General features: G+C 41.8%; 1 protein-coding gene across 4 annotated transcripts in view; it reads left to right on the top strand.

The window, feature by feature from the left end:
* The window catches only part of RASAL2 (RAS protein activator like 2), a 187,917-nt gene that overhangs the window by 18,800 nt on the left and 141,159 nt on the right, over positions 1–27,958 (top strand). The window contains exon 1 of one of the 4 annotated variants that reach the window (XM_056355868.1): positions 19,499–19,671. The exons of the other annotated variants lie outside the window; for them this stretch is intronic. Coding sequence (XP_056211843.1) covers positions 19,623–19,671 — 49 coding nt within the window. The 5' untranslated portion in view covers positions 19,499–19,622. Of the gene's footprint in view, positions 1–19,498; positions 19,672–27,958 lie in introns of those variants that run through there. 4 annotated transcript variants of the gene reach the window in all.

Below are 27,958 nucleotides of genomic sequence, written 5' to 3'. Positions count from 1 at the left end.
GTGTGCAAATCAGGAAGTAAACAAAAAGGCTCTGGAATTCCAGTCTGATGCAAAGAGGAACACATTCGTTGCTGCAGGAAGAAATTGTTTCTAAGTTCTAAGAAACTTTAGCGATGCGTAAGCCTGTGACCTGGTACACACTTCAAAAGTGTTTCAACATCAACATGGATACAAGCAGTGAAGATGGAAGATAGGAGCTAAAAGCACCTTTAATGACAATACTGATAAGACCAGAAGAAACAGATTTTGCTGCGAAGGTGAAATGCTTCTTGCACTGGAATTTTAAGCAATGTTAGGTTTTTTGGAAGTGTTTGAGGAAGACAAAGAAAACGCAGTAGGAGACGTGATAATTAGACAAAGCAGCTCCTTTAGTTCTGGCATGTCACGCCAACCATTAAGTCAGGAGATGTGATGAAAGCAGGTTTAGAAGATTGTTATGCTAAACTTGAGCTGTCATTGCTTTTTTACTTTAGCTGTAATTTTGTCATGTAAAAACAGTGGAGGCATACAAATAGGTACAAGTATTACAGCATTTTAAACGTGCCCTGTTTCCTAGCGATTGGTGTAGGAAGCAGCCGCTGCCTGTTGACCCTGCCCCTCTGGATGGTGTTATGTGCCTTGTAGCTGTCATGTGGAATTGAGGAACGTGCTTTTAAAAGTTGCTTTTTGGAGTACTAATAATAGTATGTTTATGCTCAAATATAAAGTTGTTGATTTTATTGGTTTTGACCCTCATTTCCTATAGAAATGAATGTTGGGGTTTTGTTTGTTTGTTTTTTTAACCTAATATGGAGAGAAATCAGTGGCTAGTGAAGACAAAATCTGCTTGGTTTTGAAAATTGTCCATCAGGCAGCTACATTTTTTGTTTATTTTAAGCTATGCAACAGATATTCATTCCGTGCTTATTCTGTCCTCAGTTTCAACTTGCAATATCTCAGCTTCTTCCTCATTTACTCTGAATACATCCACATATGAAAAAGAAAACCAGAAAAAAAAAAAGGTTTGTCTTTCTCTTTGCAAACTCTAAGCCTTTAGTAATGCTGATGCTACTGTTATCACCAGGCTGAAGTTCAAAGGGTGATGCCTAAGTGAGAAGCAAGAAACAGGCAGAGTGTAAAGGAATCAATTGCTTTGGTTTTGTGCTCAAAGCTTTTTCTCAAGTGGGAAAATAAAATGCCCTGTTAGAAGTTCAGTAAGCACCCAATCACCAATGTCTGGGTTTGAAGATACATAGTGAGAGAGCAGACTGACAGCATGACAGAAGAGATGCACAGTGTCTGCTGCTATGCCTGAAATCGTACAGACCTGTTCAGTGAACTGGGTTAAATTTTACCATAGTTTTACTTGTCCAGTTAAACATCTTAAGTAAGTTTTGGCAGCTGCCTTAAGTTACTGTAGATGGGATTGGTGTCTTGGTGTCTTCATTTTTGCCCTGCAGCCTTGTTGATCTGATGGCCCTTTCATAGAGCATCATTAAAAAAGCAGCCTTATTAGAAAAATGCCAATTTTCTGATGTCCTCTTAATATAGCCTGTGTGTATCTACTTTCTGTAGTCATAGTGTATACAAGCTTGCCTTCACACATGCGCCCACCCCCCACCCCTACCCCCGGTGTATTATCAGCTGTGGTAGATGAACCAAGAGCAGGGACCCCCGCAGTTCACTGTTCGGGCTCAAGATTTTAGTAGTGACTTATCTGAAGCCTTGCTTGAGTAATGGCTCTGTCAACATTTGCTGAAGTGGATAAATTTTGCTTCCTTGGTCGCAGGATACCAGGTCCACTTTTCTGTTAACACTTTTGACTCTGCTGGCTAAAAATCCCTGACGAAGTCATCTACCTGTAGCCAAGTTAGAGACAGATGCAACATGCTTTAATCCTGTCTTCATTGAACAATATTTTGATTGTATGAGATGGTAACATTTTAATTGCTCTGTGTCTGCTTGGTGTAGATGGGTCACACACACGCTGTATCGCTATTAACATGCTAAAGGAAAAAATACTTGTATTTCCTCTCTTATGCTTGTGGTCTGGGAGATTGGGGTATTTTCTTCCCCACTTGTCTCCTCCCCAAACTCTCACTTCTTCTAGAAACCGAGAGGTAGACAAGGTATGTCAAAAACTTCCTTCAGGTTGGCTTGCGGTGACCTGCCAGACTCTGGTGGATATTGCTTTGTAGAACAATTACCTGGATATCTGGGTGCCCTCTTTTAGGATTGAGCCACTACCTCCAAACTGTTCTGGCTCACTGACCCTGAATGGTGTATTTGTAGAGCATTTGCTGCCTTTATGAAGCAAATGCAAATATACCAGATCCCACATTTCCCAGGAAGAGGCTTTCTGTCACTCTAATTCCCTTATCATAAACACAGCAACTTCAGTTGTCCCTGAATCCTGGCCCATCTGTCTTGGATTTACTTGAATAGTATCATGATTTAAATAACATTCCCTCTGTTTGTGGAAGCAAACATTTATTGCTTCCTCTGCAGGTGGATTGGTGAATATTAGGTTTTGCAAAGATAAATGGCGTTTTGTTGTGGACTCATACCAGTAGTCCACCTGGCTGCACCTGCTGTTTGAGGCAAAGTGCAGGGAACAAATGAGCAAGTTGACTTACAGGCTCAGAGGAGAGCTAGCATTGCGCTCTCTCTCAAAAGGACGTGTTTATAAATTATTGTTTTCTTAAATTGAGGTGTCTGTTTGAATTTTGAGTTTTAATTTTGGGATCAAATGTTTATCCCAACTCCTTTTCCCCTCTGTTCTTGAGCATTATTCCCCATCCCCGGTAGGGAATAAGAAATAATAATGTGATTCAGCTTGGAGACACATACTTGTTTGAATGCTGTACGGTTTGATTGGGCATCCTTGAACCAAACCTGCCTTTTTTTTTAACCTAGCTGGCATGGAGCTAAACTTCTTTTAGCTTGGGAAAGATTAGAGTCCTTAGTATTTGTGCTGATTTCACTGATGGGTGAAACTTCTGTTTTCCAATTTTACAAATATTAGGGGGGAAATCTCTTACTGTGTAACTAGTATGAATAAGACTGAAACCTTTTCTGTAGCTTTCCAGTATCTTTTCTGCTGACAGTTTTTCTTCTTACAGTGATTTTTGCAATACTTTTATATCCGCTTTGTTGCTGCCTTGTAGCAACTGTGAGGAATCTTTTAAACAAGGACAGTTTTTAGTGTGTGGGTAGGTTTGAGAAGTTATTAATTCCCAGCCACTTGTATGTGCAGGGAAAAAATAGCTTGCGCCTTTTTTTTTTTTTTTTTTTTTTTTGAGGTGGGTGCGTGTCAGTCATGTTCATTTCACACTGCTGGATTCCTCTGCATCCTCCAGGTACCGGGCAGCACTGTCATCCTGAACAACACAGCCTGCATTGGGTCCTCTGGTCGGTTTGAGAAGATTGTAAGTGACTGTTTTAAGTTGGAGTTTCTGCACATGCTCTGCTGTGTTGGAAAGCTTAATTAGAGGCTTCTCATCTTGTCCTCTGGACTTTGAGACAGAGCTGTACCACATGTGCATGCCATAGGTAGTTGCTGTGAAGGGATGCTTTCTGAGCCAGGGACTACACCCACATCACTTCTGTCACTTGCTGGTCTTGGGACGAGGTGGTTTCAAGATACAGCCTGAGGCACAGCCAGTCATGCTGGGAGGAAAGGTAGTAACATTGCTTTTAGTGCTGGGCAAAGGCTGCTGTGAATTTTACTCCGTTCATCAGTTTGCCACTCCCAAAGAAATGAGTACTCTCTCCTTGTTGGATCACCTGTTTACTAGCCAAAGTTTAGGAATAGAAGGAAAAAGTAGTATGTGTACTGTCAAAGTAGCTGCTAAACATTTGATTACAGGGTTAGAAAGAAAATCATAAAACAAGAAAACGCAAGTACACATTACATGTGAAAATGAGGTTCTTCCTCGGCAGCTTCAGGAGCCTGGCAGCATGCTCTCCTGTCCTCACAGGGCTCGCTGGCTTTGGGATTTCTTTAGGTTTATCGTTTACTTGCTTCTATTGCTAAAATCACTGCTGAGGGCAACAGTCTCCTTTACCCTAAAATAAAACAGCCTCGTACTTGTCCTCTGTCCAGGCTGGCCTTTGAGAAGTTGGGCTCAAGTGTGGGAGCAGGATAGTTCTCCCCTTGTACGCTCAGCTGGGATAAAAAGCAGGGTAAGAAGCTTTCCTTAATTTTTTCCACTTAATTTGTACATTACTCAGACTTCTGCTGGTTTTTTGCATCTCACAGCGTTTGTGGGGCTTCACTCAGCCTTTGACTGCTCCTCAGGGTTTGGGACTTCCATTGTCCCAAGGAAGCTTATGCGCTTCCTACCTTCCATCTCACTGTGAGCATTGCATGAAGGTGAAGCATGACAGACACGTGACAGGTTTGCCATTCCCTGGTTTGTATTTTTTTCCTCTAAGCTACCTTCCTTCCTTTCCCACCACCTCTTTTTAGCCTTTTTAGCCACTATAACGGTTCTGCTATAATTAGCACTGAGCATGACTGTCGTTATCTTCACAGAGTTTAATTTTTAAAAGACGGGCTGGAGGAAGTAATGCTCATTTGGCTGAAATCCTTTTATTGTTCTAGCCGAGTAGCCAGCTTGGTGATCATAACACAAAACAGATTTTTTAAAAAAGTTACCTGCTTGTCCTCTTCAAGTCCTCAGTTTAGGTGGAGGACCTGATGTACATTGTAATGTGTAACTTAAATATTTAAATATTGTACACCACTACCCCCAACCCCTCCCTAATGTGTGCACTGGTTTATTTTGATGTAGTCTGGATTTGTGTCAGTCTAATTTGTCTGTCTAGGTCATCAGTGAAAATAAGCTCAGGGTATTATACCCAAAAACCATCAGAAGTATGTAAAGCAAACCTGATTTTTTGACTTGCTCCCTACTGAACAAGAGTTACGTGACGGTTGTAGATTTTGCAAAGGTTGAGTCTCAAATGTATGGAGGACAGAATTTTTCCTTGCTTTGAAGCTTGTGACAATTAAGGCTGAGATGCACTGGTGAGACGGCGTGGTGGAAACTCTGCTGCGGTATTTCCCTGGGCTGCCGTAGCCTGTGCCCTGTTAACTTGGAGAGTACATGGATCCCAAGAGACTCTGCTGAGTCTCTTTTGCCTGCAGCTGCTCGTTGCTATTCATGAGCTCTGCTACACTCCTTTTCAGTGTTACTTTTGGTTTTTAATCAGTGGCTAGTATAGGATAGCTTTTTTTTTTTTACCCCTTTCACCCTTTTCCTTTTAGCACATATGGGAGTGAATTTTTGGTTTTGTGTTTACTAGTGTGAAATCTGTGTGTGTGTGGGGAAAAACAGAAAGAAATTAAACAGGATATGGGATCATTAACTTTGACTTCACCTTGCAGCATCTTGCAAACAAATCAGCGCTATCGTAGTGCCCTTCCCAGAACTGGGTGTGGTTGTTGAAATAAAACATGTCAGGAGTACAAAGAGAACAGTGTCCTATTGTTTCGGAGCAGGCAGAAAGATGACTTCTGAAGGCTGAAGTGTTGGGTTTGGTTTTTTTTTTTAAAGTTAGGATATTTGTGCTGCTCTTGGTAGTTTTTCACCTATCTTTATTTTGTTGGTTATCTGAATAAAGTAATTCTACAGGGAGCCTTCAGGGCCAGTTTCTGTTATTCGAAGCATATTTCGAAGTATCTACGCCAATTTAATTGAAGAATTTCAGCGAGCGGTAGCTTGGCTTTGAAGTGGTCCTCTGCACTAAGGAGGGATTTCACTGAAGGAGAGACTCCCTTGACAGTTTTCTCGATATTTAGCCTCAGAGAAATGTTTGTATCCCTTTCTCTTCCTTGGCATTATTGTTTTACAGTCATGCTTACAACTATCTTGAATTTGATTGTTAGTTTTCAAACTGGGATTTTCCTTATGCACTTTATGAACATGATGCCATGCAGAATTCAGTCTTACGCCTTAATACCCAGTCTAGACTTAGTGCCTAAATAGCAAACCAGGCAAGAAGGCTTCCTGTATACCTGATTTAAGTTTCCTTGCTGAATAAAACCGTTCTTACTATCATTTCTTAACTGGCACTAGTCCCAGAAGGTTTGTAGGCTAGGTGCTTATGCATATCCATGTCCTGCTTTGTGATTTTTACCCGTGTATGGGGTCTAAAGTGTATCTGGTGTAAGCGTATTACTGATGCTCATCTTAGAGGGATGAATAAAATAGCTGGCTATGGCACAAGGATGACTGGCTGAAAGCTCGAGGATTTGTGTTATGCAGGAGAAAAGCCTTACAGACTGTAAGGCAGTCCCTTGGATCTTGGAGCCTGAGCCTCCCAGAGAGCCCTGGATGGCGGTGCAGTGTAACTAAAGATAAAAGGAAAACCAGGTCTAGTAAAAGCATAATTTATGATTGTGGCTTCCATGTGCCAAATAACTGTATGTGGAGATGGTCATCCTCAATAACATAAGGTGTGGGTGCTGTGTTTGTAATTTTATTTACTCAAAAAACTAAACTGAGGTGTTTTTTTACTTTTTGAGTTTATTTACTCAAAAAAGAGACTGAGTGTGTTTTGGAGGAGGTGGTGTTAGGGTGGTTTTTCCACTGGCAACATGGAGTGGAGCTCCTTCCTATGCAGGCACCTACTGCTATGGTGCATTGGCATATTGGCACAGCCCTGACTTGGGCATTTCAGCAATTCTCTTACTGATGTCAGTTTGAATAAAGCAACGCTTGACAGTTTAGAGCAATGTTTTTCTTTTTTAAACTTCTGTTTTTATTTACAACCAGCATTGCTCAATGTGGGAAATTAAAAGGTTTCTCTTTAACACCTGTTGTTACTCCTTTCCTACCTGATCTTTCAGATAGATTCTTTGGGTGCTTTTCTGTCTTGCCTGTGTTTTCTTTTGGAGCAGATCTGATAAAAACAGTTGATTGAAAAACAACCCCAATTTATAATTCAAGTATCCTGCTTCACCACAAACCTGATGAGATGTTAGCTTCCTAAAAGTATCATCAGAGCAATCATTCCAGGCTGTTTACCCCAGTGGACTAATGTTTAATGCTTCAGTTTGCTTTGGATATATAAAAATACAAATTTTTAAAACTTCTGTTTCAGACTGAAAGCTTAGACTGCGTAAGATGTGAGTATGCTAGAGCAACATGTGTTAGTCAAATGAGATAAAATATTTCATATCCTTCAGCTCTGGTAACAAAAAGGCCACAGTCTGTGGAATCCCTAATGCCAGCTGTGTTTAAAGTTGCTGACTGTTGGCCTGTGGCTGTTCACTGCTCATACAGCATTACACTGTCATAGAGACAGTCCAAGCTGTGTGCAGTTTTCAGGCTTTTTTTATAAAGAAAAAACAAACATATGCACCAATATAAGCAAAGAGGTATCTGAAAGATGCAAAATAAAAAGCAGGCAACAAAGCATGTTTATTTATGAGAGTTCCTTTGCAAATAATCTTGGTTTTGACTATTGTTTGCCACACCTTCATTTCTTTATCCCTTTTCCCTTTCGTTCGGATTCGCTAAGTCCTGCACGTTTGCCAAATTCCTTGAAGAGAGGGGTAATAAAGTGATAGCACTTCCAACGAATGCAGCATCACATCTCTGTGCAGCCTTCCTTAGCTTTGCTCTTTGACAGCTTGGCCTCTGCTACATGCAAATAATCCTCCTCCTTTTCAAAGGGCTTTTCCTGTGTGTTGAATTGCATGTAACATAGATACAGCAGCTCCTAATAGGTGCTTTTTTTTCTTTCTCCCCATTGTAAAGGGGAGTAATGGAGAAGCTTTTCTTTTCCTCTAACCGCTGTTAGAAAAAGAGCAATACATAGCATGGCCAGGATGCAAATAGAAGTGCTATTTGTGAAAGATCAGTATGTTGTGCCATGGAGTGTTTGAAAAGGGATGATAGCCATGTGCAGACTTGATGATATCTACATACTGGGTACTTATAAAAAGAAGAAATTGTGATATTTAGAAAAATGAAATATTTCCCCGAATATTTTCTATTCTCCAGAACCATGGTCTTTAAGTGTATGACTAAGATAAAACTGAATTAATCTGAAGTTGTAGAAACATGCAGATATTTGACTAATTGCAGTAAGCCTGACCTGAGAAGGTAAATATCTGTTTTACAGTGCCATTTCCACAAGAAAACAGTCAGAAATGTGTTTCTTTGAAGGATGATTCCTTAGGCTACATCGGAATTTTATTAGGGGGCTCCTGGGATTAGTTTGCTCTACAAAATTCATTGTGCTGCTGTAGTAACTCTCCCCGTGCCAGAGGTAGGGTTAACTGTCGAAGGGCTGTTGGTATGAGTAATTCACTGACGCATCTTTCTTACTTCAGGAGAAGCTGCCTTCTGAAGTCAGAATCATTTTCACAACAATAAAACTGTTAAGTACAGCTCTGTAATTTTTACTTTGCTAATGCAGTTAGGAAACCCTCTGATTTAGATGCAAGCTGAGAATTTCTATCTGTAATCTGCTGTGGAAAGGCAAATTTGAGTTCACTGATGTACTTCTAAATGTGGCCTGTTTGAAATAAAATTCTTTGTAGTGTAATTTGTATTTATTTTTTTTTAAATAGCACGATTTATTATTCCATGAGTAGGTAGTGTCTTGTGGCTGATAACCACATGGCTAGTCTTCCCTTCTGCCATTGCAGTTCCCTTGCAAGAGCAACGTTTCCTTTCAAAATACCATTGATTGAGTTGTAGCCCCTTGGGGGGCTGTATTTAGACTCGCTGTTAATAGATCAGTTCGTTCATGTAATTACCGAGCTCCGACAGGGTGGCTTCTGTAGCTCAGTGCGCATTATCTCTTTACATTCGCTCTCTGTGAATCGCAGATTCATTCACCTCACCTTCGTGCTTGGTGAGGAGTTTGTGGCTCTAGAAAACGAAGAAACTTTTGTAGCTCCCAGCAGACCTTCTAATAAATTTTTAGCAAGTTCCATTTATCTGTGAGATAGTAGGAAAATATTTTCCTGTCTGATTCTGTGTCATGACTTCATTGGCTTGAAATGACACGTAGTGCTGTAAGCTGAAGTGCCTCTCTCCTGCTGGGATGTGTGTGTTTCTGTCTTTGGCACTTGGAGTAACAAGTGAACTGCTGCCTGTGTTGGGAACGGGCTTCACCGAAAATCCTTGGTGAAGGATCATATGTGAAGCTGTACCTGGCTTTGCAGCGGCTCCATTCCCTGCAGTCAAGTGAAGACTGGTGATGTTTGAGACAGGATTTTTTTTCTTAGGCTTTTTCCATGATTTTAGTTCTGTTTCAGTATTATGTTGTGGAATGAATGAGGCAGTGCAGAGACAAAGGCTTTGTGGTTTTTATTAGCAGCAACTGTGCAAGCAAACTTAATTTGGCATTCTTAAGTCCGTTGGTGTTTTTCCAACTTTACCCCTCAGCTGTTGCTAACTGCATTGCAGAGGACTGTGTAATCTAGCAATTTCTCATTGTCTCCAGTCCCTGCCATTTATAAATGGGGATTCAGATCACATAGCAGATTAAGTGAGCATTCTCTTTTATTTTTAATTTTAATACAAGTATTTCCTTAATTCCTTGGAGAAATATACCTGATGCTTACTAGCCTGCGGATAAGTGCTTGTTAGCTGTGGTGAAAAATACCTGTATGATCTTGTCCCATACGGTTTTATAGGAAAGAAACAGTTATATACACTTTGCTTATTATACTTCCTATATTTCATATCTTCTCCCATCCGCAAAACAACCAGTCTGGCTTTATTCTTGCTCTTCTTCCTCCTCTCTCATTTCCTTCTATAGTCCATGGTCTATCTTGTCTCTTTTGTCTGTGTGCTTCCCTTCCTTACCGCTGCCTAACATGGAGCAATGTGCCTTCTTGCTGAATTTTATTTCAAAACTCATATTTTTTTGACGGTGATGTCTTCACCTGTGCTCTTTTTCAGTCCATGGAGAATTGGAAAGATTTTCAGCAGCTGCCACCAAGAGGCCAAGCCTTCTCTTCTCTCTGTGACAAAGGGACAATCTCTCTGGTCCCCTTGCCCAACTTTCAAGTTTGTACGTTACTCAGGAGAATAAATGCATGAGAGGATTTGTGGGTTTCACTCACCCTACCCCAATCTTTTAAAACAACCATTTTGCATAAAACTATTTTGCACAAATTATTCTAGCTGGTTATTGACATGTCAGTGGTGAATTAGCATTTGAAACCATGCTCTGAGGGTCCGGAGTGCCTTTTGCCTTTCATGAAAATGGTATCCCAGAGGTGTTTTACAGTTGTGGGGAAGGCTTCTCTCTCGGTAAGTAAATTTTGAGCTGTGTGCCGCTTCCACTGGTTGCAGTCCCACAGCCTGTCAAATGTCTGACATAGCCCCTCTTAGAAAAACTTGAGCGACTTCAGCATAACACTCAGCTGCACCTTGAAGTTTTTCAGCCGACTGTTGACTCATAGTTAGACTCACAAGAAAGCAATGACTGTGGTCGAGTCAACTGTTGCTCATGCATAAAGATATTCCTAATTTCTTCAGTAAAATGAGCGTCTATCTCATAAATACTGCTCCTGCTTCATGCTTTCACCCTCTCCAGACAAACTTTTGAAGAGGAGGCCAGTGAGGAAGGTCAGTGGGTTTTCCTGAATTGTAGTTCAAACAAAAGCCCAGGATGACAAGCATAGAGGAGGGGAAAATTCGCTAATTTTCATTTGGTAACACAGCTAGAGTCTGGTGTGAAGATGTAATTTACTTTTTGGGCTACAATATCTTCTAGCTTTTTTTTCTCTTGCCTGCTCTAAAAGACAAGTGCCTGCCCTGTGGCAGAGTGTGCGTGTGCTCATGTAAAGATCTCTTCAGGAAAGCAGTTGAGGAAGAGTTGTGCAAAACAATTGAAAATGACTGCCTTTCTGTTCTACTAAAGGAAAAGCAATTGCTTCATTAACTACACGTTTGGACTTTCACACAGCCAATGTATATAAATCCATGATTTTTCAGAAATGGCAGTTTTGATTCCCATGATGACATGAGATCGAAATGCTCATTTGAGGTTTTATGAGGAAAAATACGTTCCTTTGCACGTGGATTGCCACGGGCTTTTAGGGTTATTTCAGAGAGCAAATTACAAGATTCTCATGCGGTTCTGAACTCTTCTGTTTTCCTTATGAGTGTGCTTAAGTTTAGGGTTTGAGAATGGGTTTCTGGCAGCTGTCTGCCAACTGCGAAGGCGTGCAATCTCATATGTAGTCGCAGCGATTAAAAATGTCTGGTTTGTGGTGGGGGAGGAGGGAGATCCCAAGAGGAGAAAGGCAGAGACTGGCCAGTTTCTTCTCCTGTCCTGGAGGACCCAAACACCCTGGCTTCTCTCTCACTGCCAAATTTTTGCTGGGAGGATCACTCTAGGTGGAGGGTGGATTTACACCGTCCTCTGCCGTAAGCCCACAGCCCCTTTTTGGGGACCACATCCTGAGTGTGGTTCTGGTGGTTATTATGTGCTGGAGCAGTTTCATAATAACTAAAGAGCCTCACAGCTCCCTGCCACCAGAATTTTTTCCCCTTTTATACTGGCTCCATAGCTCAGTAGTCCCTTTTAATGAAGGTTTGGAGATGGAGGATAGAGGGATGCTCCAGTACTGAGGAGTGACCTGCAACTGCTGGTGGGGTGCACGGATTGTAGGACTTGGATTTTTTTTTGTTTCGTTTTGTTTTGTTTTTTCTTCCTCCCCCCACTTTTGGTGGCCATGAGCTGTCTCAGGGATGCAGTTGCCTGGAAAGGTGACAAGCGTGGGAGCTGTGGAGACAAAAGGGCTTGTACCTCTTGCATGTTTAAAACTTAACCTTAAGGCTTAGGGGAGTATTTTAATATTTTAAGAGCCATGAGAATTATTTTAAGCAGGTGAGAGGGAGACAAATTGTTAGGTGTTGAGAAAGGTTTTTAACAAATGGCATTTTTATTTTGGGTTGGCTGGCTGTCTTAGTAAAGAAAATCCTTATGTTAATTAACATCTGCCTCCTCCTCTGAGGTTTATTGCAGATGTCGATATCCTATTCCAGGCTTCAGGAGTTACCAATAAAGCTGCAAATGATTAAGTCTGATATCACTGGGGGGGTGACTGAGAATGGGGGAGGTAGATATCTTTGAGTCTCTTCTACCTCACAGAGTAGACAAAGCTCCAGTTACATTCAGTTACTTTATAAATAACAAAACACACAGTTACGAAAGTTAAGGTAGTTTACTAACACAGTAATAGTGCTGTTTTGTTATTTTAACTTGGCAATATTCTGTAATAAAATCGGTAATTTATTAGCATACTAGTGAATTGTGTGCTCTGTATGTGGAGCACCAAGAAGTAAGGTTTGTTCCTTTGTCTTTCTAGAATCCTGTGGCTGGAGATCCTCCTCTGAAAGGAGTGCAGGGTAAAGCAAGGTCTGACGTGTTTCTCTCTGCACTGGGGCTGAGAACAAATTGCTAATCTCGCCTCCCAGCAGAGCTGGTGGCAAGAACCGTGAACCGTCCTGTGGTAACAGCAATCGGAATTGAGATGGATGTTCTGCAGGTGCAAACAGCATTTCCTCCCTGTGCTGAACACAGGGTGATAGAAATACACTTGTCTCAAACGCACCCCAAATTGCTTTTCTAGAGAGATGCTATGTCCATTTTCAGCTTATGTACATCTGTTTACACTGGGCTAAGGACTGCAAAGTCCTGTGTGAGGACCAGGAGAGTATGTAAAGACAAAACTGAAGTGCACATTTCTTCTGTGTTCTCCCCACTTAATCTATTGCAGATACCTGATCTTTTTTTAGCTTCCTATCCTCAGCCTCCCTGACTTTCCCCTTCCCTTCTTTCCTCCCTTGCATTTTTCTAATGTGTGGCTTGATTAGGAAGGTGTAATCTCTTCATTGTTCATTTCACTTAAAAGCACCTTAACCTGCAGAATGAACCACTGGCTGTTTGTTGTTCAGTTTCCAGTAAATTTCTGTTAATTTTAAAATTCCAATAAATTGTCTGGATTCTGGGTCATTCACTCAAGGTTTAACTCTGGTAAACCTGATTTGTTCATCAGGGATGATGTGCTAGAGGTGAGAAATGCTTGTCACAGTGTAGCGTATATTTTGGGGGAGAACTTCTTGCCTTATCCTTGCAGGTTCTGTGTGTGGGCAGAACAGGCAATTGCATGCAGTAGCAGACTGCCTATTCCGTTCTGCAGCCACCTGTCGCTGCAGAGATTGCCCTGCAGATCCCAACAACTTCTCGAAGGACAGACATGAGATCCCCTCTTCTAGATTCACTGTACTTGACCTCCACAACCCGCTGTCAGAGGACCTGGCCTCATCTTCCTGGCCTCTTCGTTTTTTCCTACTATGAAGTGTGCAAAGCATGGGTGAGAGAAGCTGCAGGGAGAAGGCGACTTCTTCCAGAGGAGCTGGGTTGTCGGGGAGATCTGTTTAGGGAATGAGCCTGAAGTTTGAAAAAATTGAGGCAAAACAGCTCTTGGAAACGTCAGCGAGAACTGTACCACACACATTCAGGCCTCCACAGCCATGGTGAAGCCATGATTGTTGGGGGGAGGATGAACCTCAGCCCTGTACTGAGAACTTGCTGAGCTGCTGGTAAAGTTCAATTGTGCAGACAGTAAGGTGTAGGTAAAATGATGGGCTCTGTTGGAGAGAATTCATGCTGCATGTAGAAGAGGGTGACTCCATGTTTGCAACTTTCTCTACAGGGTTTTTTTGGGGTTTTTTTTTCCTATCAAGGGTTATTAGAGACATTTGGTTTTGACATCTTGGATTCAAGAAAACAATGTCATTTTGTCAGCACGTTTCTGGAAGCGTCTGTGGTTATCCCCACACGCACCGCCTCTTGCTATAGATGTCTTGTAAAGCGTTATTGTTATATCAGTCATGGCAGCATTAGTAGTGCCTGCAGTTATTGATAATTTTCCTGTGTTTCAAATTTTGCTAAAGCAAACCAGAGACACAGAGCTGCTATTGGCATTTAGACATAAAAATAAATATACTTCTGCTCCCCAGTAAAGACCATCTCTGGAGACAAATTTCTAGTGATCTTCAGTCTATGTAGTCTCAGTGCTCTTTTCCTTGGCTGTCTTGATTCCTAGTTAATGTGCAGAGACACATGGTACTGAAGAAGCTTAAAAAGCTGAATTTTTCAGTTAGATGATTTTTCCATGTTGGACACAATTTGCAGGGCTGGGAGCTGGGGAACTGGTCAATATCTCTAGAGAGAAACTTCAGAGGGAAAAAAAAGGACATGTGAATGTGATTTTTTTTTTTTTTTTTAAGTAATCCAGCAGGTCTCTTTTATCTGTTGGGTTTTTTTGTTGTTTTGTTTATTAAAAGAAAGTGTTTGAATACAGACTGTGTAAATACTTTGAGAATGATTGATACTATTAATGCATCATTGATTTCCTCCTTTGACTTGTCTGTTAGGTATTTAATCTCTCCTTTTTAAAATGTGTGTGTTTTTCGGTTTTAAAAGCAGCCTCCCACTGTCCTTCGCATAGCGGGAAGCATCTCCTGCTGGCTTTGTCACTTTGCCAGCCTCAGACTTTGCTTTCCAGGGTGGTTGAACTCCTTGGACTTTTCCTGTCCTTCTGCTGGAGCTGGTGGAGTCAGGGAGCAGACTCCCCCATTGCATACTCAGCTTTGTGCCCGGCCACGGCCATCTGAACCAAATTAACCTGTCTTGCCTCAGCAGTGCACGCGATGATCCCATGGCTTCGTTGCCAAACCCGTGGCTGGAGCTCTCTGAAAGGACTCACAGCGGTCTCCTGGATGCTCCCTGTCCTCCTTTTTTCTGTACCTCCTTTCTCTTTACTTAAGCCAGTTGTAATAATGTTTTGTTAGATGGTCGCTGGTGATGAGGATTTTTTCATAGTAACAACTGCTATAAAAAATGGCCTGAACCGCATCTGTTTCACAGAGTTCTGTAATGATTCTGTTTTTAAGAATAAATTTAACTAAAAAAAAAAAAAAAAAGAAAAAGGTAAAAATGGGAAATGGTCAGCTGTTCTAGGTCTGTGCAGGGACTGTGTTTTTGAACTTCTGAAACAACTTGTTAAGTTGAATGCCTGAGAAACAAAGTAATTTGACTCATTGCTTATATTTAGTATCATTACCTACTGCATTAGGTTCTGTTTTCTTCTGAGCATTAATGTTTTTGGTCAGGAAGGTTAACAGGGAAAACGCCCAGCAGAAGGCATTTTTGTGCTTATCAGAGGGCAAATGCATGGAAAACATCAGGTCACTGTACTGGGTGTCAGCTTTTCTTTTTTGTTTTTTTTTTTTCTTCTTTTTTAAGAGTCTGTAGAAGGAGCAGTATTCAAGGGTGGGGAGAGGATGTCCTTCCTTTCTGGTAAGGCCTGTAAAATTGGAGGTGCTAGTGGATACTTAGTACAAATGTGACCTGGAATCTTAACGCCCTCTTTGTTTTGATCCAGAATCACGTATCTTAAATATGAGATCCCAAGCTTAAAATATATCCTGCAATCCAAGCTACCCAAGGTGATAACTTCTGCTTTTGAGTATATTTGTAATTGAAGCAAAAATTCTAATTTCAGTTTTTGTATGTAATATTAAAAATATGATTGACCGTATGTTTTGTTAGGAACAAGCTTTTACTGCAACTTTCAATAATCATATGGCAGATGAAGGGGTGATGCCCAGGTTTAACGTGCTGCTTGTGAAGCTTTAAACTAAAGTATTAAATCTTTGAAGATTGTTTGAAAATCCTAGGTGCCAAGAAAGAGAGCCATGAAGGTGGGCAGGCTCAGCTGCGGAAACTCCTTGTGTTTCTGGAATGAGGTGAGAAGCTGTAATCGGCTTTTAGCACAGGAGTGTACAACATACTGGTCAGGTTGGTGTGTAACAGGTGAAAGCCCCTAATGCCAGGGAAGCGGGGCTGAGTGAAAGTCAGCGGAAGGGTTTAAGCACAGTTTTGTTGCTCTGAAGTCAGCGAGCTGCTGTTTGTTCTCTCCGTTCCCATCTCTGTATGTTACAGTGTTGGTTTATCCCAGAAAAACCCCTTCAAGGGGTTAACTGGCCAGACTCTTCTTTTTATGTGACCTTAAATAAATACCACGTTCAAAATCATTTTTCCTCTCCTTATGGGCTGTGAGAAGCAGCATAGCTGCTACGGTATTTTGCCCTTTCTGAAAACATGAAGAGCTGTGTCTCCTCAGAGTGCAGTTGGTGGAAGTGACGGTGTTTTCTTTCCCTTGCTCCCAAGCCATCTCATCCTGGAGCTTGTTATTTTTATTACGTGGAACCCCCTCTGTAACCAGGCTGAGGAGCCTCTGCTGCCTGAAGTAATCGCTCTTTAAATTGATACAAATTTGAGGCATCGTGCAGAGTCTTGCAGTGTCTCCTGAGATTCTCTGTAATAATTGCATCATCCTGCCAAGGAACCCCTGTTAATATTCATGCAGTAATTGTTTCAGTACTTGGCAGAGATGAGGGCGTTAATGTGAAGCCTTCTTCTGCTGACGCCTATTAAAGAAATGATTTGTGTTTTGCACTGTAGCGGTGATTTCATTACAATTGAACAATGAAATTCTGGATGTCTTTGGGTAGATGTGCACATAAACACTTGTGTTGAGGCAGTTAGCTGGCATGTTGGACTACACGAACCTCGCGTTATCTTGTGTACAGATGAGTTTCCCAAATGAGACTTGCATGGTATTGGCGCTGGTGCCGGTCACAAGGTGAGCTGTGAGCTTCCTGACCTCTCAAGGACTACCCAAGAGTTTGGGGATGGTCCTGTGCTGTCCCTGGATGTGCACGTATGTATCCAGGCACAGTCCTATGGCATGGTATATGTCTGCATGGCTGGGCAGTCTTAAGTCCAGTTGATGTGGACTCACATTTTGTTGTTGGAGACAGTTAACGTTCTGGGTTTGGGTGGGTTTTTTTCCTCTTTTGACTCATCGTGTTATAGATAGAGGTTGATCACAGGGCCCGCTTGAAAGATTAGCTAAGAAGTTTGCCAGAATAACAACTTGCATGGCCAGTTCCCTGCCTGTATCTCGGAAGCTGTCAGGAGAGAAGAGTGAGAGGTGAGCCAACGTCTGGGATAAGAATTCTGGCAGGGCACGGGCCAGCTGTGGCACGCGGGGTGGCTGCCACTGGCCAAGGGGAGCAAGCACAGAGGGAGGCTTTCTCTGTCAGACTCCTACATGCTAGCACGTTGTTCCTGGTTAAATGGAAATTAAGGTTTGAAACCGTGTGCAGTTCCTCCATAAAAATGCGTTGCTTTTTCAGCTTGGACAGTGGAAGAAGGAGAAGCCACCCTTTAGCAGGGGCCTGACGAGCTTGCACACTGCTTGCCCTGTGCTCCCCTGCTTCTCTGTAATCGGACTTCTCTCTCTTATGTGGAGGGTTGTTGTGAAACTTGTCCCACGTACCCTGGGAAGATTCATGTGAAGTCTGATTTTAAGAGCAGCTCTCATTTTTTTTGACCCCAACCCCTGGATCTTGCAGTCACATGCCTTAAAGGATATCAGGAATTTAATTTTAGCTTATTTATATGAGAATTCGGGTTGCCTTGAAAGAAAGGGTGGAAAGAAGAGAAGAGGTAGACTGTGGAATCTGCTGTTGCCATATTAAGAAAAAATGGGGGATCTTTTAGTAGCCAACTTTGCAAGATGGTAATAAAAAGGATGTTTGTTGAAGTTGCAGATCTTTCAGTGTTTCAGCTTAGATGTAATAAAGCTCTTCTGTGAGATGAGTGGTCTTTGTCAGAAAGATAAATAACGTGTCTGTCTGAAAAGGCATAAGATGGCAGGTTTTTCAGACAGGCATTTAGCATCCTAGCCCCAAGTATTGCCAAGCTGTCAGCTTTCTTTTCACTCAGCCTTTTGTGCTGGCCACTGTGTGACTTAGTTTGAGAAAGCCCGCAGTGGTCAGACACTATTTCATTAGTGTTACCAATAAAGCTACTGGCTGCTGAAGATCCCAGACCAAGAACTACTATAACTTCGGTATACTGTCAGAGACAAGGGAAAAATTCTCGTGCTGTGAAGCCACATGCAACTCGGCCTTTCCTGCCCTAGGAAGAAGTCCAACAGGCTTGCATTTTCCAGCAGCTGGGCTGCTGCAAGCAGAAAGGCCACTATGGCTGTGTCCTGGCCAAGGGTGAGGATGGTCACTGTTTGGCTGACACTTGGTGATGGACCAAAGCTGCCCAGTCCATCTTCCTTTTTCTCTTTTTCCAAGGATGCTTGGATGCAGCCAGCCTCCTTGACGGCAGCAGGCTTGCAGGTTTGGAGGGTTGCTGCTGCAGCCTGTTGCAGCTGGGGAGGATGGGCAGTGGTCTGTGTCTGGCTCGCTCCTTCCACAGACCAGGTAGGATGCTTTCCAGAGCCACCCAGCTTGGCACAGTCTGCAGCAGGACATGTGAGCGCAGCAGTAGGCAGAAGTGGCTGCTGCCATCTGTCTCCTGGGCTCTGCTTGCCCTTGTTCATCCTCCCTGCCAAGTGCATGAGCCTGCTGGAGATCCAGCAGAGCAGTCAGAGCCATTGTTGTCTGTTTTTGGAGCATTCTGCATCTGGAGAACTTGACCTGCCTGCTGTCTTTATCTCTCAAGAGAGCGTTTGTGGCCAGCAGTGAGGCAAATAAATGTTAGTGCCCTCTGGGACTGTGCAGAAGGGTTTGATGGCATGTCTGATGGTCACTGGTGGATCTGTTCTCCAGTTTGCTCTGAGGTAGAGCTGCCATGAATTAAATGCCTCAAAATGGTGGAGGAAAGCCTACTGAAGACTAAGGGAGCCTGAAGCTTTGTGGGGTGAGGCGAAGGTGTCTCAAAACAGAAGCAGGCTGTTCATGAAACACCATCGGAGAGGATGTAGTTCACTCCGGTCTAGTCCCTGTACACACACGCACTCCTGCCAGGCTGACCTTGCTCCTGAGAGCTGGTGGCTGCCTTGTGGGGCAGCGCTGGTAGTCCTGGCCATGTGGTCTGACACAGACATGAGCCAAGTTTCCCCCCCCCCCCCTCGTTCATGGCACCTACATTGCAAGGTGCAGCAGTTAGAGCTGGTGGTGCCTCTTCTGGGGCTCGTTTCTGCATCTGTCTCCCCCTCGTTTTGTGTTCTGTCCCTGAAGCGATACAAATGCTTCTGAAGTCCTTCATTCAGGCACTTGGAAAGTTTACAGGACGCTTCGTACTGGAAATCCAGGAGACCTCTCCAGAGGAGGAAGCAGCGTCTCCTGTTTGTCTTGACTTATTCTGTCATAACAATGGCTTCAGAATTTGCCTAATTTGAAAGCTAGTTTTAATCTGATGGGAAGACGTTTGTGTATTTAAAATAGTTATTCCTTGCTGGAGCCTCTCCCTTCTTTTGTCCTTCTCCGCTGGACTCTTCGGCTTCACTCAGCTAATATGCAGTGCTTGTTTACAGCAGAGATACTGGAGCATGAAGAAGGAAGTCACTGAGTTTAATACTGATTCGGTTCCAGGCTTCCTGTGCGTGTGCGTGCACACGTGTGTGTGTGTGTGTGTTTCAGCCTTGTTCATCCAGACGCTGTGCAGCCTCAGTAGAAAAAGCCAAGGGGCCAGTGGAGACGCAAGGACTAGATGCAGACGGGTTTTTTTAACTCTTCCACCCAGTTTGGTCCTGAGCAGGTTTAGACAACGCGGGTAAAAATTCCAGTATGGCAAGCCTGGTGAGGAAGGTGCTAGTGCAGACAAAGCCGTTGAGTGGTGAGTATGAGAAACATCTTGCCTGATGGGAAAGATAACTGATCAGAAAGCGTTGGTTTAGGTGCCTAGGAGGAGGAACGTGGTAGCAGGCAGAGAGCTGTTGGGTATTGTTGTTTTTCCTCTTCCATTTCCAGTGTGAGATGGCTACCTGGAAATGCCAAAACCTTTGTCTGTGGAGAAGGTGGTTCTCCAGAGGAATGTGCTAGTTATGGGGCACGGTCACTTTTAGTCTGCTCCTTAGCCAGCCCCAGGATTTCTGTCTTAGCTGGGCTAAATAATAGCAGCAATCCGTGTAAGTAGGATGGCTTTTAACTTGGGAGGTTCGGGGAGGAGTGGGGAGCTTGCGGGAGACCAGCATCGTGTAAAGTGTTGCGTCAGTTGTGACTGTACCAAAAGATGGGATTGAGACGAAAACAATGTTCATAAGTAAGCTGTAGGAGAAACAATTTTATTGCTTTATTTTTATTCTTTTGAAGTGGTGGCAAGTACCTAACTGGATTTCAGCAAGGTGCTCTCATGTTGCAGTGGTTACAGAAATCGTCGTCAGCAGTGTTGTATATTTTGGATTTTAAAATATTCCAGTAGCAGCACCAGCCTGTGCCTGAGGTTTTTTCATTTAAATTTATGGTGTTTATCCAGCTCTTAATTGTGCAAATTAGAGTAATTATAGAGTGTGATTATATGCGTACCCGGTGAGTGTTTTTAAGAGGCTGGCTTACATTTCAGGAATTTATTTTATTAGCCTTGTGTCTTTCTGGTGCAAGCATCCTTTCTTCATGCTGCTGTACTGCAAAGCAAACATCATAAACTGCCACAGCAGGAAACAATTTTGGCAGTGGCATCTCTGAGTGAATCAATCTGTAATAGGGCAGAAGGCTCTTCGATAACTAGGACTAATTAGGACTGATTTGGTGAGTTACGGGAGACCGAAACAACCCTTCCCCAAGCAGAGCAACTTCTCTCTGCTCCAGGGTTTGGTAAGGACAGGAGGGCACAACTGGAACCATGTGGTAAGGTTGTGCAATGCCGATTTTAGTAATATGTAAACTTTAATGAAATGTTGTTCTTGGAAAATATGACTTTTGTGTGAGTTATTGGCTGCTGCTAATTTGTCCCAAGGCTGCAACTGAGCCTGTGTTTGTGGCGGGGACAGTGCAGACGCAGATGTAAGCAGCGTCTCTTGTGTAGAAGTTACAGGCTGAATGTGTAAAGTATTGCTTTGGCCTTTGCTAGGAAAGAAATCTCGGCAATCTGTTCCCTCCTAGCCCCAAACTTACTAGTCTCGCTTTGCTCACCCAAGACTTCTGAGAAACCATGAATTTCTGCCTCTAGGAAAAATGGAGATATCACTTGAAACAGAGTAATCGCCTTCATTCCATTGTGACAGAGGTGGCATGACAAATACAGCAAACTGAAGAGGAGATCTCCCAGATCTCTCTGTAAATAACTTGGGGCTTCAGGTAAATTAACCAGTCTTTACAAAAAGAAACTGGATAAAAATAAATAAATGCATTTCCTTGCTTCGGAGATAAGCAGATTGGAATGATTCTAGCTGAAATGTCACTTGAAAAACAGGCAATCTGCAAATTAACGTAGAAGGGGTTTTGTAGGGAAGTCTAGCAGGTGTTAAACGACTAAAACGTGCATTTACCTTGCATAGATTTCTTCAGAGAAGTTGCAGGCCATCAGTGTTTGAAAGCACAATTCCTTGATGAGGGAAACACAGCCCATAGGGAAACGTGTAGTAAGTTCTGGGTCGGTAACTTTTAGCATGATTTCAGAGTCTCTGGAGAGAGTTGTGGGTGTTTGGGGGGGGTTGTTTGTTTGTTTGTTTGTTTGACTTTAATTATTTACACTGTGTGGATGTGTTAAATGCTTTTTTCTAAATACCTGCAGGATGTTAGGAAATTTAGGATGCTAGGAGAATGGTATGAAACACAACTGATGGGAGGGTGACCTCAGAGGAGGCATACCCATTGAAAAACTATTTGGGCAGGGTGTAGAAATACAAACACACCTTCTGCCCCATGGAAACTGTGTGCTTGAAGCTAGTTTGGTTTCTTCATTTGGGGAAGGCTGGATGCTGAGACCTCAGTTCCATAATCCCAGCCTGCTGCCAGATCTTCATACTGGTGCATGGATAAAAGGAACACTGCAATGAGTGGTCAGATGGGAAAAGAAATGGCACAGGAAGAAAACATAGAGCAGTGTAAAGGACACTTCCAGTATTTATCTTCCGGTGTGTAAATTATGAGGAGCAGCAAGGGTATAGAACTAGACTTTATTCTGTGTTATCGCATGTAATTTTGGCAGAAGAAAAAAGTCTGCAGGAGAAGAGGCTGATAAGCATTTTGCCTTTACTGTGTAGGGTCTGTGTCTGATTACCACTCTTCTCATACCATCGAAAAAAATAATCTTCTTTCAGTCTTACTTCCTAGTGAGAGATTTACTTGCAGGGTAGTTGAAAGTGATCTTGGGTCTGTATGTTTCAAATTTATGTATTTGCTTTACCACCAAGAACTCACAGCAGCTTTCAGAGGTTTTGAGATGAACTAACTAAAGGAAGGAACATCAGTTTTTAGAAGGGACTTCTAAGTGGCGACTTCTCTGTAAGAGCAGACATAGTCAAGAGGCTATTGCAGCAGGAGTTACGTTCCGCTTACTTGGAGACGGTGGGGCTTTTTAATGGTCCCTCTATATAGATATGTTTAAGGTTGGTTATAGTAAAGAACTTGTGAACACTTTGTGAAGTGGTGGTGAAACAGAACTTCCTAAGGTTTTGATCTTTATTTAAAACAGAAAGGTTATAAAAAGTCATGGTCAAAGCAGGCAAATGGCATTTTGCCAGCTTAACAAATGCGGTTGTGTTTATCTCTCCTCTCCTGAGATCTCTGTTACTTTTAAAAACTGTTTAATTTGCCTGTCTGTTGGTCTACAGCTGCAGGAGAAAATGCAAATTGTTTTTTGGATTTGAGATAAATTGAAATTAGCTTGAGCCATGCCCTAGCTGGAGAGATGGTTATATCCACTGAAAATGGCTTTTCTTTAACGTCTTTGCCTTATAAAATTTCAACACGTTAAAGAACAGTAAAGTTGCAAAAACTTATACTGCTTAGCTAAAGTCCTTCTTTATCCTTTGTTTTCTAACTATATGCTGCATTTCCTTTTAGTTAACATTTGAAGTGACACCCATTATTTCAGCTGCATCGCCACAAATGCTGTATTACCTGAAGGTTATGCAAGAAGCTGTTAAGAAGAAGTTAAAGTTGTCATATCAAACCTCTCAAATAGCAGAAAAGTAGCAGCCTTCAGGGCTGCACCATCTTTGTATTACTTTTTTTTTTTTTTTTTTTTGACAGGTAAATACCAGTAGTCTAACAGGCATCTCCAGTACCTCAGAAGATTATTTTTTTTTTTAAGCATGAGGAATATCTTTTATATCTGAGACTACTGAGGATGATACACTGGGGACCTTTACAGTAAATGGCCATATGTAAAATAGTGCCACTTTTAAAGATAGTAGCCATTAAGCTGCCATATCAGAGCACCATGGCTAAGGGAGTTTCAGTATTAATTGAATCACCTGAGTGCAGTGACACTTGCGCTGCCCGTTCAAGTGAGCGTGCTGTAGAACATAATTACTAACGAAAGCATCTTGCTTAATGAAATTCTTGCCATACAGGTGTCAGAAGTATTCTAAGCCTGGTTTGGATTTAGGAATACTGTATTCTTCAGTCATGGAGCCATCAGAATCCTGTCTTCAGAAAGTCGTTTAATATTCTTAAAGGAAAAAAAAACCCAAAACCTGTTCAAAAATAATGTGGCATTACATTGTATATTCATGCTTCTTATCAACCCAGTGAAGCACAGAATGTTGTGTGTGCTTTCCCCTGCAGACAGATTAATTGCAGGAGGGAGAGGAAATTAAGCAGTGTAAGTACAAAATCTTAAAGAGTGTGTGTAAGTTCCTATTTCTGTTTACTGGGAGCTTAATATATTTATTTTTTTTAAATAATGAAAACATTCTAGCCTCTAAAAAGCAAAGTGGTCATTAGTAATAAATCACTTAATACTGACTCTGAAGATGCCTTATACTAAAAGTAAACTTTTATCTCTGTATCTTCACTACAAATAACCAAGGGACTGCAACAAGACTACTTATATTGTTTCATCATCACTTTTCTTTGTGGAATTAAATTTGCAGTCCCTTTCTGACATGACAAAATAGGGTATTTCTTTGTTCTCAGAGCGCATGTTGTATTCTCTGACAAATCTGCAGACCATGCTTTCCTTTTTAGCTCTGTAGGAGACTCGGGCTTAGATTCTCCACAGGATAGTTAAGAGTTCCACACTGTAGTATTATTTCCAGCTTCAAAAACTGGACTAATAATACTCTTTAGTATCCTCCCTGTATTTTTGCTTCAAGAGTTCAGTAGACAGAGCACTCTGCCAAGGGTATTTTTGAGTTTGGGAGGTTGGTGCATTCCCCTCCATCACAGGTTGTAGATATCCCAGCTGTTTTGGGACAGGCTTTTTTAATGATTGATTGATGTTTTCCAAAGAATTAATTCTGAACTGAATTAAGCTGTACCAGAGGAAAGCCACTGTAATTCTGAACAGGGAAGTTTTTTTAAATGTTTCATTATCCATGTTAAATTAACTTAATTGCCAAATATAATCAGGTGGTTTTATTTTTAATATTGCCATGTTAATCCACCTAAAGTTTGTAGTATCAGCTGTGGCATGAAGCTATTTTGCCTTCCCCTAACCAGCTCTCCACTACTACCACTGTGTGAATAAACACCAATTATTGCTGCTGGTGTAAACACTGGAAGCATTTGGGTTCTCTTGTCAGTATATTCTGCTATTATCATGATTAAATTTGCAATCCTAAGGGTTGTTATCAGATAGCAGTGAAGGGGAGAATTAGTTTTTAAAATTAGATTGCCAGCCTTAGTTGGGCCTGAGAAGAGAGAACAAATTAGATGATAGTTTAAGTAGAAGGAAGAGTGAATTTAAACTTGGAGTACTGTTAATACTGAAAGTTGCTTTGGGGCTGAAAGTAATAATTAGGCTAGTCAGAAAAAGTGCAAACATTAATTACCTGCTTGTGTCTGTAAATTTTAAAATGTTAAAAATCCCTGTATGCATCTTTTGACATCGCCAGTTACTTTCTGGGGCAATCACAGGCAACGGCATCTTTTGACATTGCCAGTTACTTTCTGGGGCAATCACAGGCAACGGCTAGTTCTTCTCTGAGCTAAATTCAGCTTTTTCCTGAGTAAGTGCTCAAAAATAACTTCCCTTGCTGAATTACAGCTTTCTAGCTGTCAGATTTCAAGAGCTTTACATCAGTCGTCAAATTCATATGGCCAGGTAAGGGCAGCGTTAGACCTGTTTGTGTCAGAAGAACCTGCAGTGGAATTTATTTGGTGCTTCTTCACTACTTCTGATATCTCTGAAGTGAAGATCTTGAGATAATTCGTGTTTCTTCCTTCCCTTCCCCTTCCTCTCTATGTTATGGGCCCCCCCCCCCCCCCCATTATTCCAGGCTCTAAATTTCTGAGTTTTAAAGACACATTTATTAGTCCTTTTTCTTTAGTGAGAAACTGTGTGTCTCTAACCTCTTTTGTATTGCTGCATTGGTTTTTCATTCTGCTTAATTTTCCCAGTAGTGTAGTTTGTGGTGATTGGCTTCAGTTATTTTACTAGGAAACCTTGCATTTAATTATATTGCATTTAATAATAGAAAAAGAATGTGAGAGCAGTGGTTTCCCCACCCTGGCTTTAGTTAGGATTACCCAGAAATTGCCACTTTCTTGTTCATTCAGAAATTCCCTTAACTGTCTCATACAAAATTTAGAGATCTTAATGGTAAAGGAGCTGAAGGTCTCAGTTCAATATTCCTCTCATTGCCAGCTTTTAGAAGTGTTAAAAAGAGAAAATTTATATTAGTGTTGGAATAGATACTTTTTGCATTGTTAAATCTGAACTAATTAATTTGATAGTCTATAGAGTTGTGATTATAAGAAGGACTTTTGAAAATGGACTGAAAGAAGAGTTGCAGGTGGGGGAACTCTCCTGATTACTTATCACTGAAGTTAACTCCTAAAATCCCTTTAAATGGGAATGGAATCGATTATGGATTATTCAGCTATGAAAAAACCAGGGAGTATAACAAGAAAGCTTGTGTGATTTAATCCATCTCTTGGTTGTGTTTGGTTGTCACATGGAAAGAGCAAAGAGGAGAATGAGTGGAAAAATTAACTGAAAAGACTTAGTAGAGTAGGAAAATAGGAATAAAACTAACTTGTTTTTCCAGTGAATGTGGCAGAAAGATTCTGAATAAGGAATTGATGTGCAATCATCTCTGTTGCACTATTTCTGGAAAACTTTTTGTGGACTTGAAATTCTACTGTAGACTGATTTCAGTAACAAATTCAGCTTAAGCGGTATTTGCCTGTGTTCTCCCATCTTTGCTTACAGGTTCCTTGGATGTGGCACCTTAAACTGTGGAGTTACAAACCCACAATCGCCAAAGAGAAAGGCTTTAAACAGCTCAGAACAGCAAAATGCTTCACAAGGTCACCTCATAGCCAGAGCTTCTGCAGGGTACAACAGCAGCCTGGCGTGAGCGATGAGCTTTGGATTTGCTTGTGTTTGCTTGTACTTCTGCAATCCAGGATGCAGTAGTAAATATCACGTTGATTCTCTCATGCACTTGACAGTCTTAATGATCCTCCTTCTGTCAAGCAGACCCTTTCAGCTTTGCAAACAGCCTCTGCGTACCTGAATTTCCCCCCAAACCACTAAGACATGCTAAATTGGGTGTACGTTCTAAGATTTGAACACGGTTTAGTGGTTTGGCAGGAAATGCGAGTGTTTGTTCACTTGACAAGAACCCTCCGCTTTAATTTAGGCACACTGAAATGCAAAATGGGATTTGGGGGGAAAGCATGGGAGAGTTTACAACCTGTCTTCTGGGTACACAATGAATCCTGGTATCTACTCTGGCAACAGAACATACCACTTCTCAGGTCATTGGAGAGAACATCTTTCTGTGTATGGAACAAAGCCAGTAAGAAAATACAGGAAAAAAGAGCTTCTCTTCTGTGCATGGGAAGGAGATCCTGTATCTAAATTTTTAGTCACTCAAAAAAGAAAGAGAAACTCAAGAGAGCTTCTTATTTTTTTTTTTATGAAAGTGCGTAAGGGTTATTTTAAATCTCAGTGATTAAACCAGTCTTAAAGCAATGGTGTATTTACTGTAGGACAGTAAATATCTATAGTATTATCAGCTCTTTTCAAGCCGTTTGGCATTAAGAATTTCATCTGTGAGAGCCTGAGTCAGTAAGTTGGATGGCAGGATACTCAACTTGCCGTGGATGTCAGTGTGTCTGGTAGATGAGTATATCACGCTCTGCAGAAGTTTAGAGTAGTTATGCATGATACAAGCTGAGACCTGTGCTAGTTTAAGAATTAAATATTCTAAACCTATTTATTGAAGAAGTTATCTCAGTGCACCTGGAACTGTCTTGCACACTTTCTATTCAGGCTCCTGTGTTCATCAGTCGGGAGAAGTTCAAAAGTGGGTTTGACAGGTCAGTTGAAAAATCCCCCAAACCAAACCCAACTTATTAAACTCTTAAGGTGATTTGTTAAGGCTTATCTTGAGGGTTGTCTTTTTATATTTAATTGCAGCAAATTATATTCCTTGAGGGGTTTGTATTTTAAGAAGATAAGCTCTGACGTACACCTTTTTTCCCCCCCTCTATTCCAGTTTATTCCAGAGTAAGGATCAGTTTTCTTCTGTCAATTTTTTTAGACGGCCAAGAAGATAAAAGAAGGACCTGATATGCTTGACAGCTTTTCAGAGGGGAAAAACTTGATTTTGTTTTGGTTGTAGTTGTCCTCGCGTCCCTACACGTGTATTTATACAGGGAGGTGATTTTTGGCCTCTGTTGCTGGAAATCATGCCAACTACATGATGGTAAAACCACACAACTTCTCCCCAAGTCTCAAAACGGTGTGTTAATCCTGTGCCACCAGCACCTTTTAGCCTGAAGCTGTTTGTGCGTCACTGTGCCTTTGGGTACCAGAGGGCACAGCCGCTTTGAAGCGGGACCCCAGGGTGTGGGTTGGCAAGGAGGCTTCGAAGCGTGTTCTGCCACCTTTCTTACTTTTCCATATCGGGTGTGAGCAAGAGCAGATCTAACTGGGTCCCCTGTCCGTCTGACCTCCCGTACAGTGGGCTTGCAAGTAGGGAGAAAGTTGTGCTGAGCTCTGG

The sequence above is a fragment of the Falco biarmicus genome, chromosome 11, assembly GCF_023638135.1.
Source record: "Falco biarmicus isolate bFalBia1 chromosome 11, bFalBia1.pri, whole genome shotgun sequence".
Lineage (NCBI taxonomy): Eukaryota > Metazoa > Chordata > Aves > Falconiformes > Falconidae > Falco > Falco biarmicus.
Note: the sequence above shows the minus strand (reverse complement) of the source record. Positions and strands in the feature narration are given on the sequence as shown.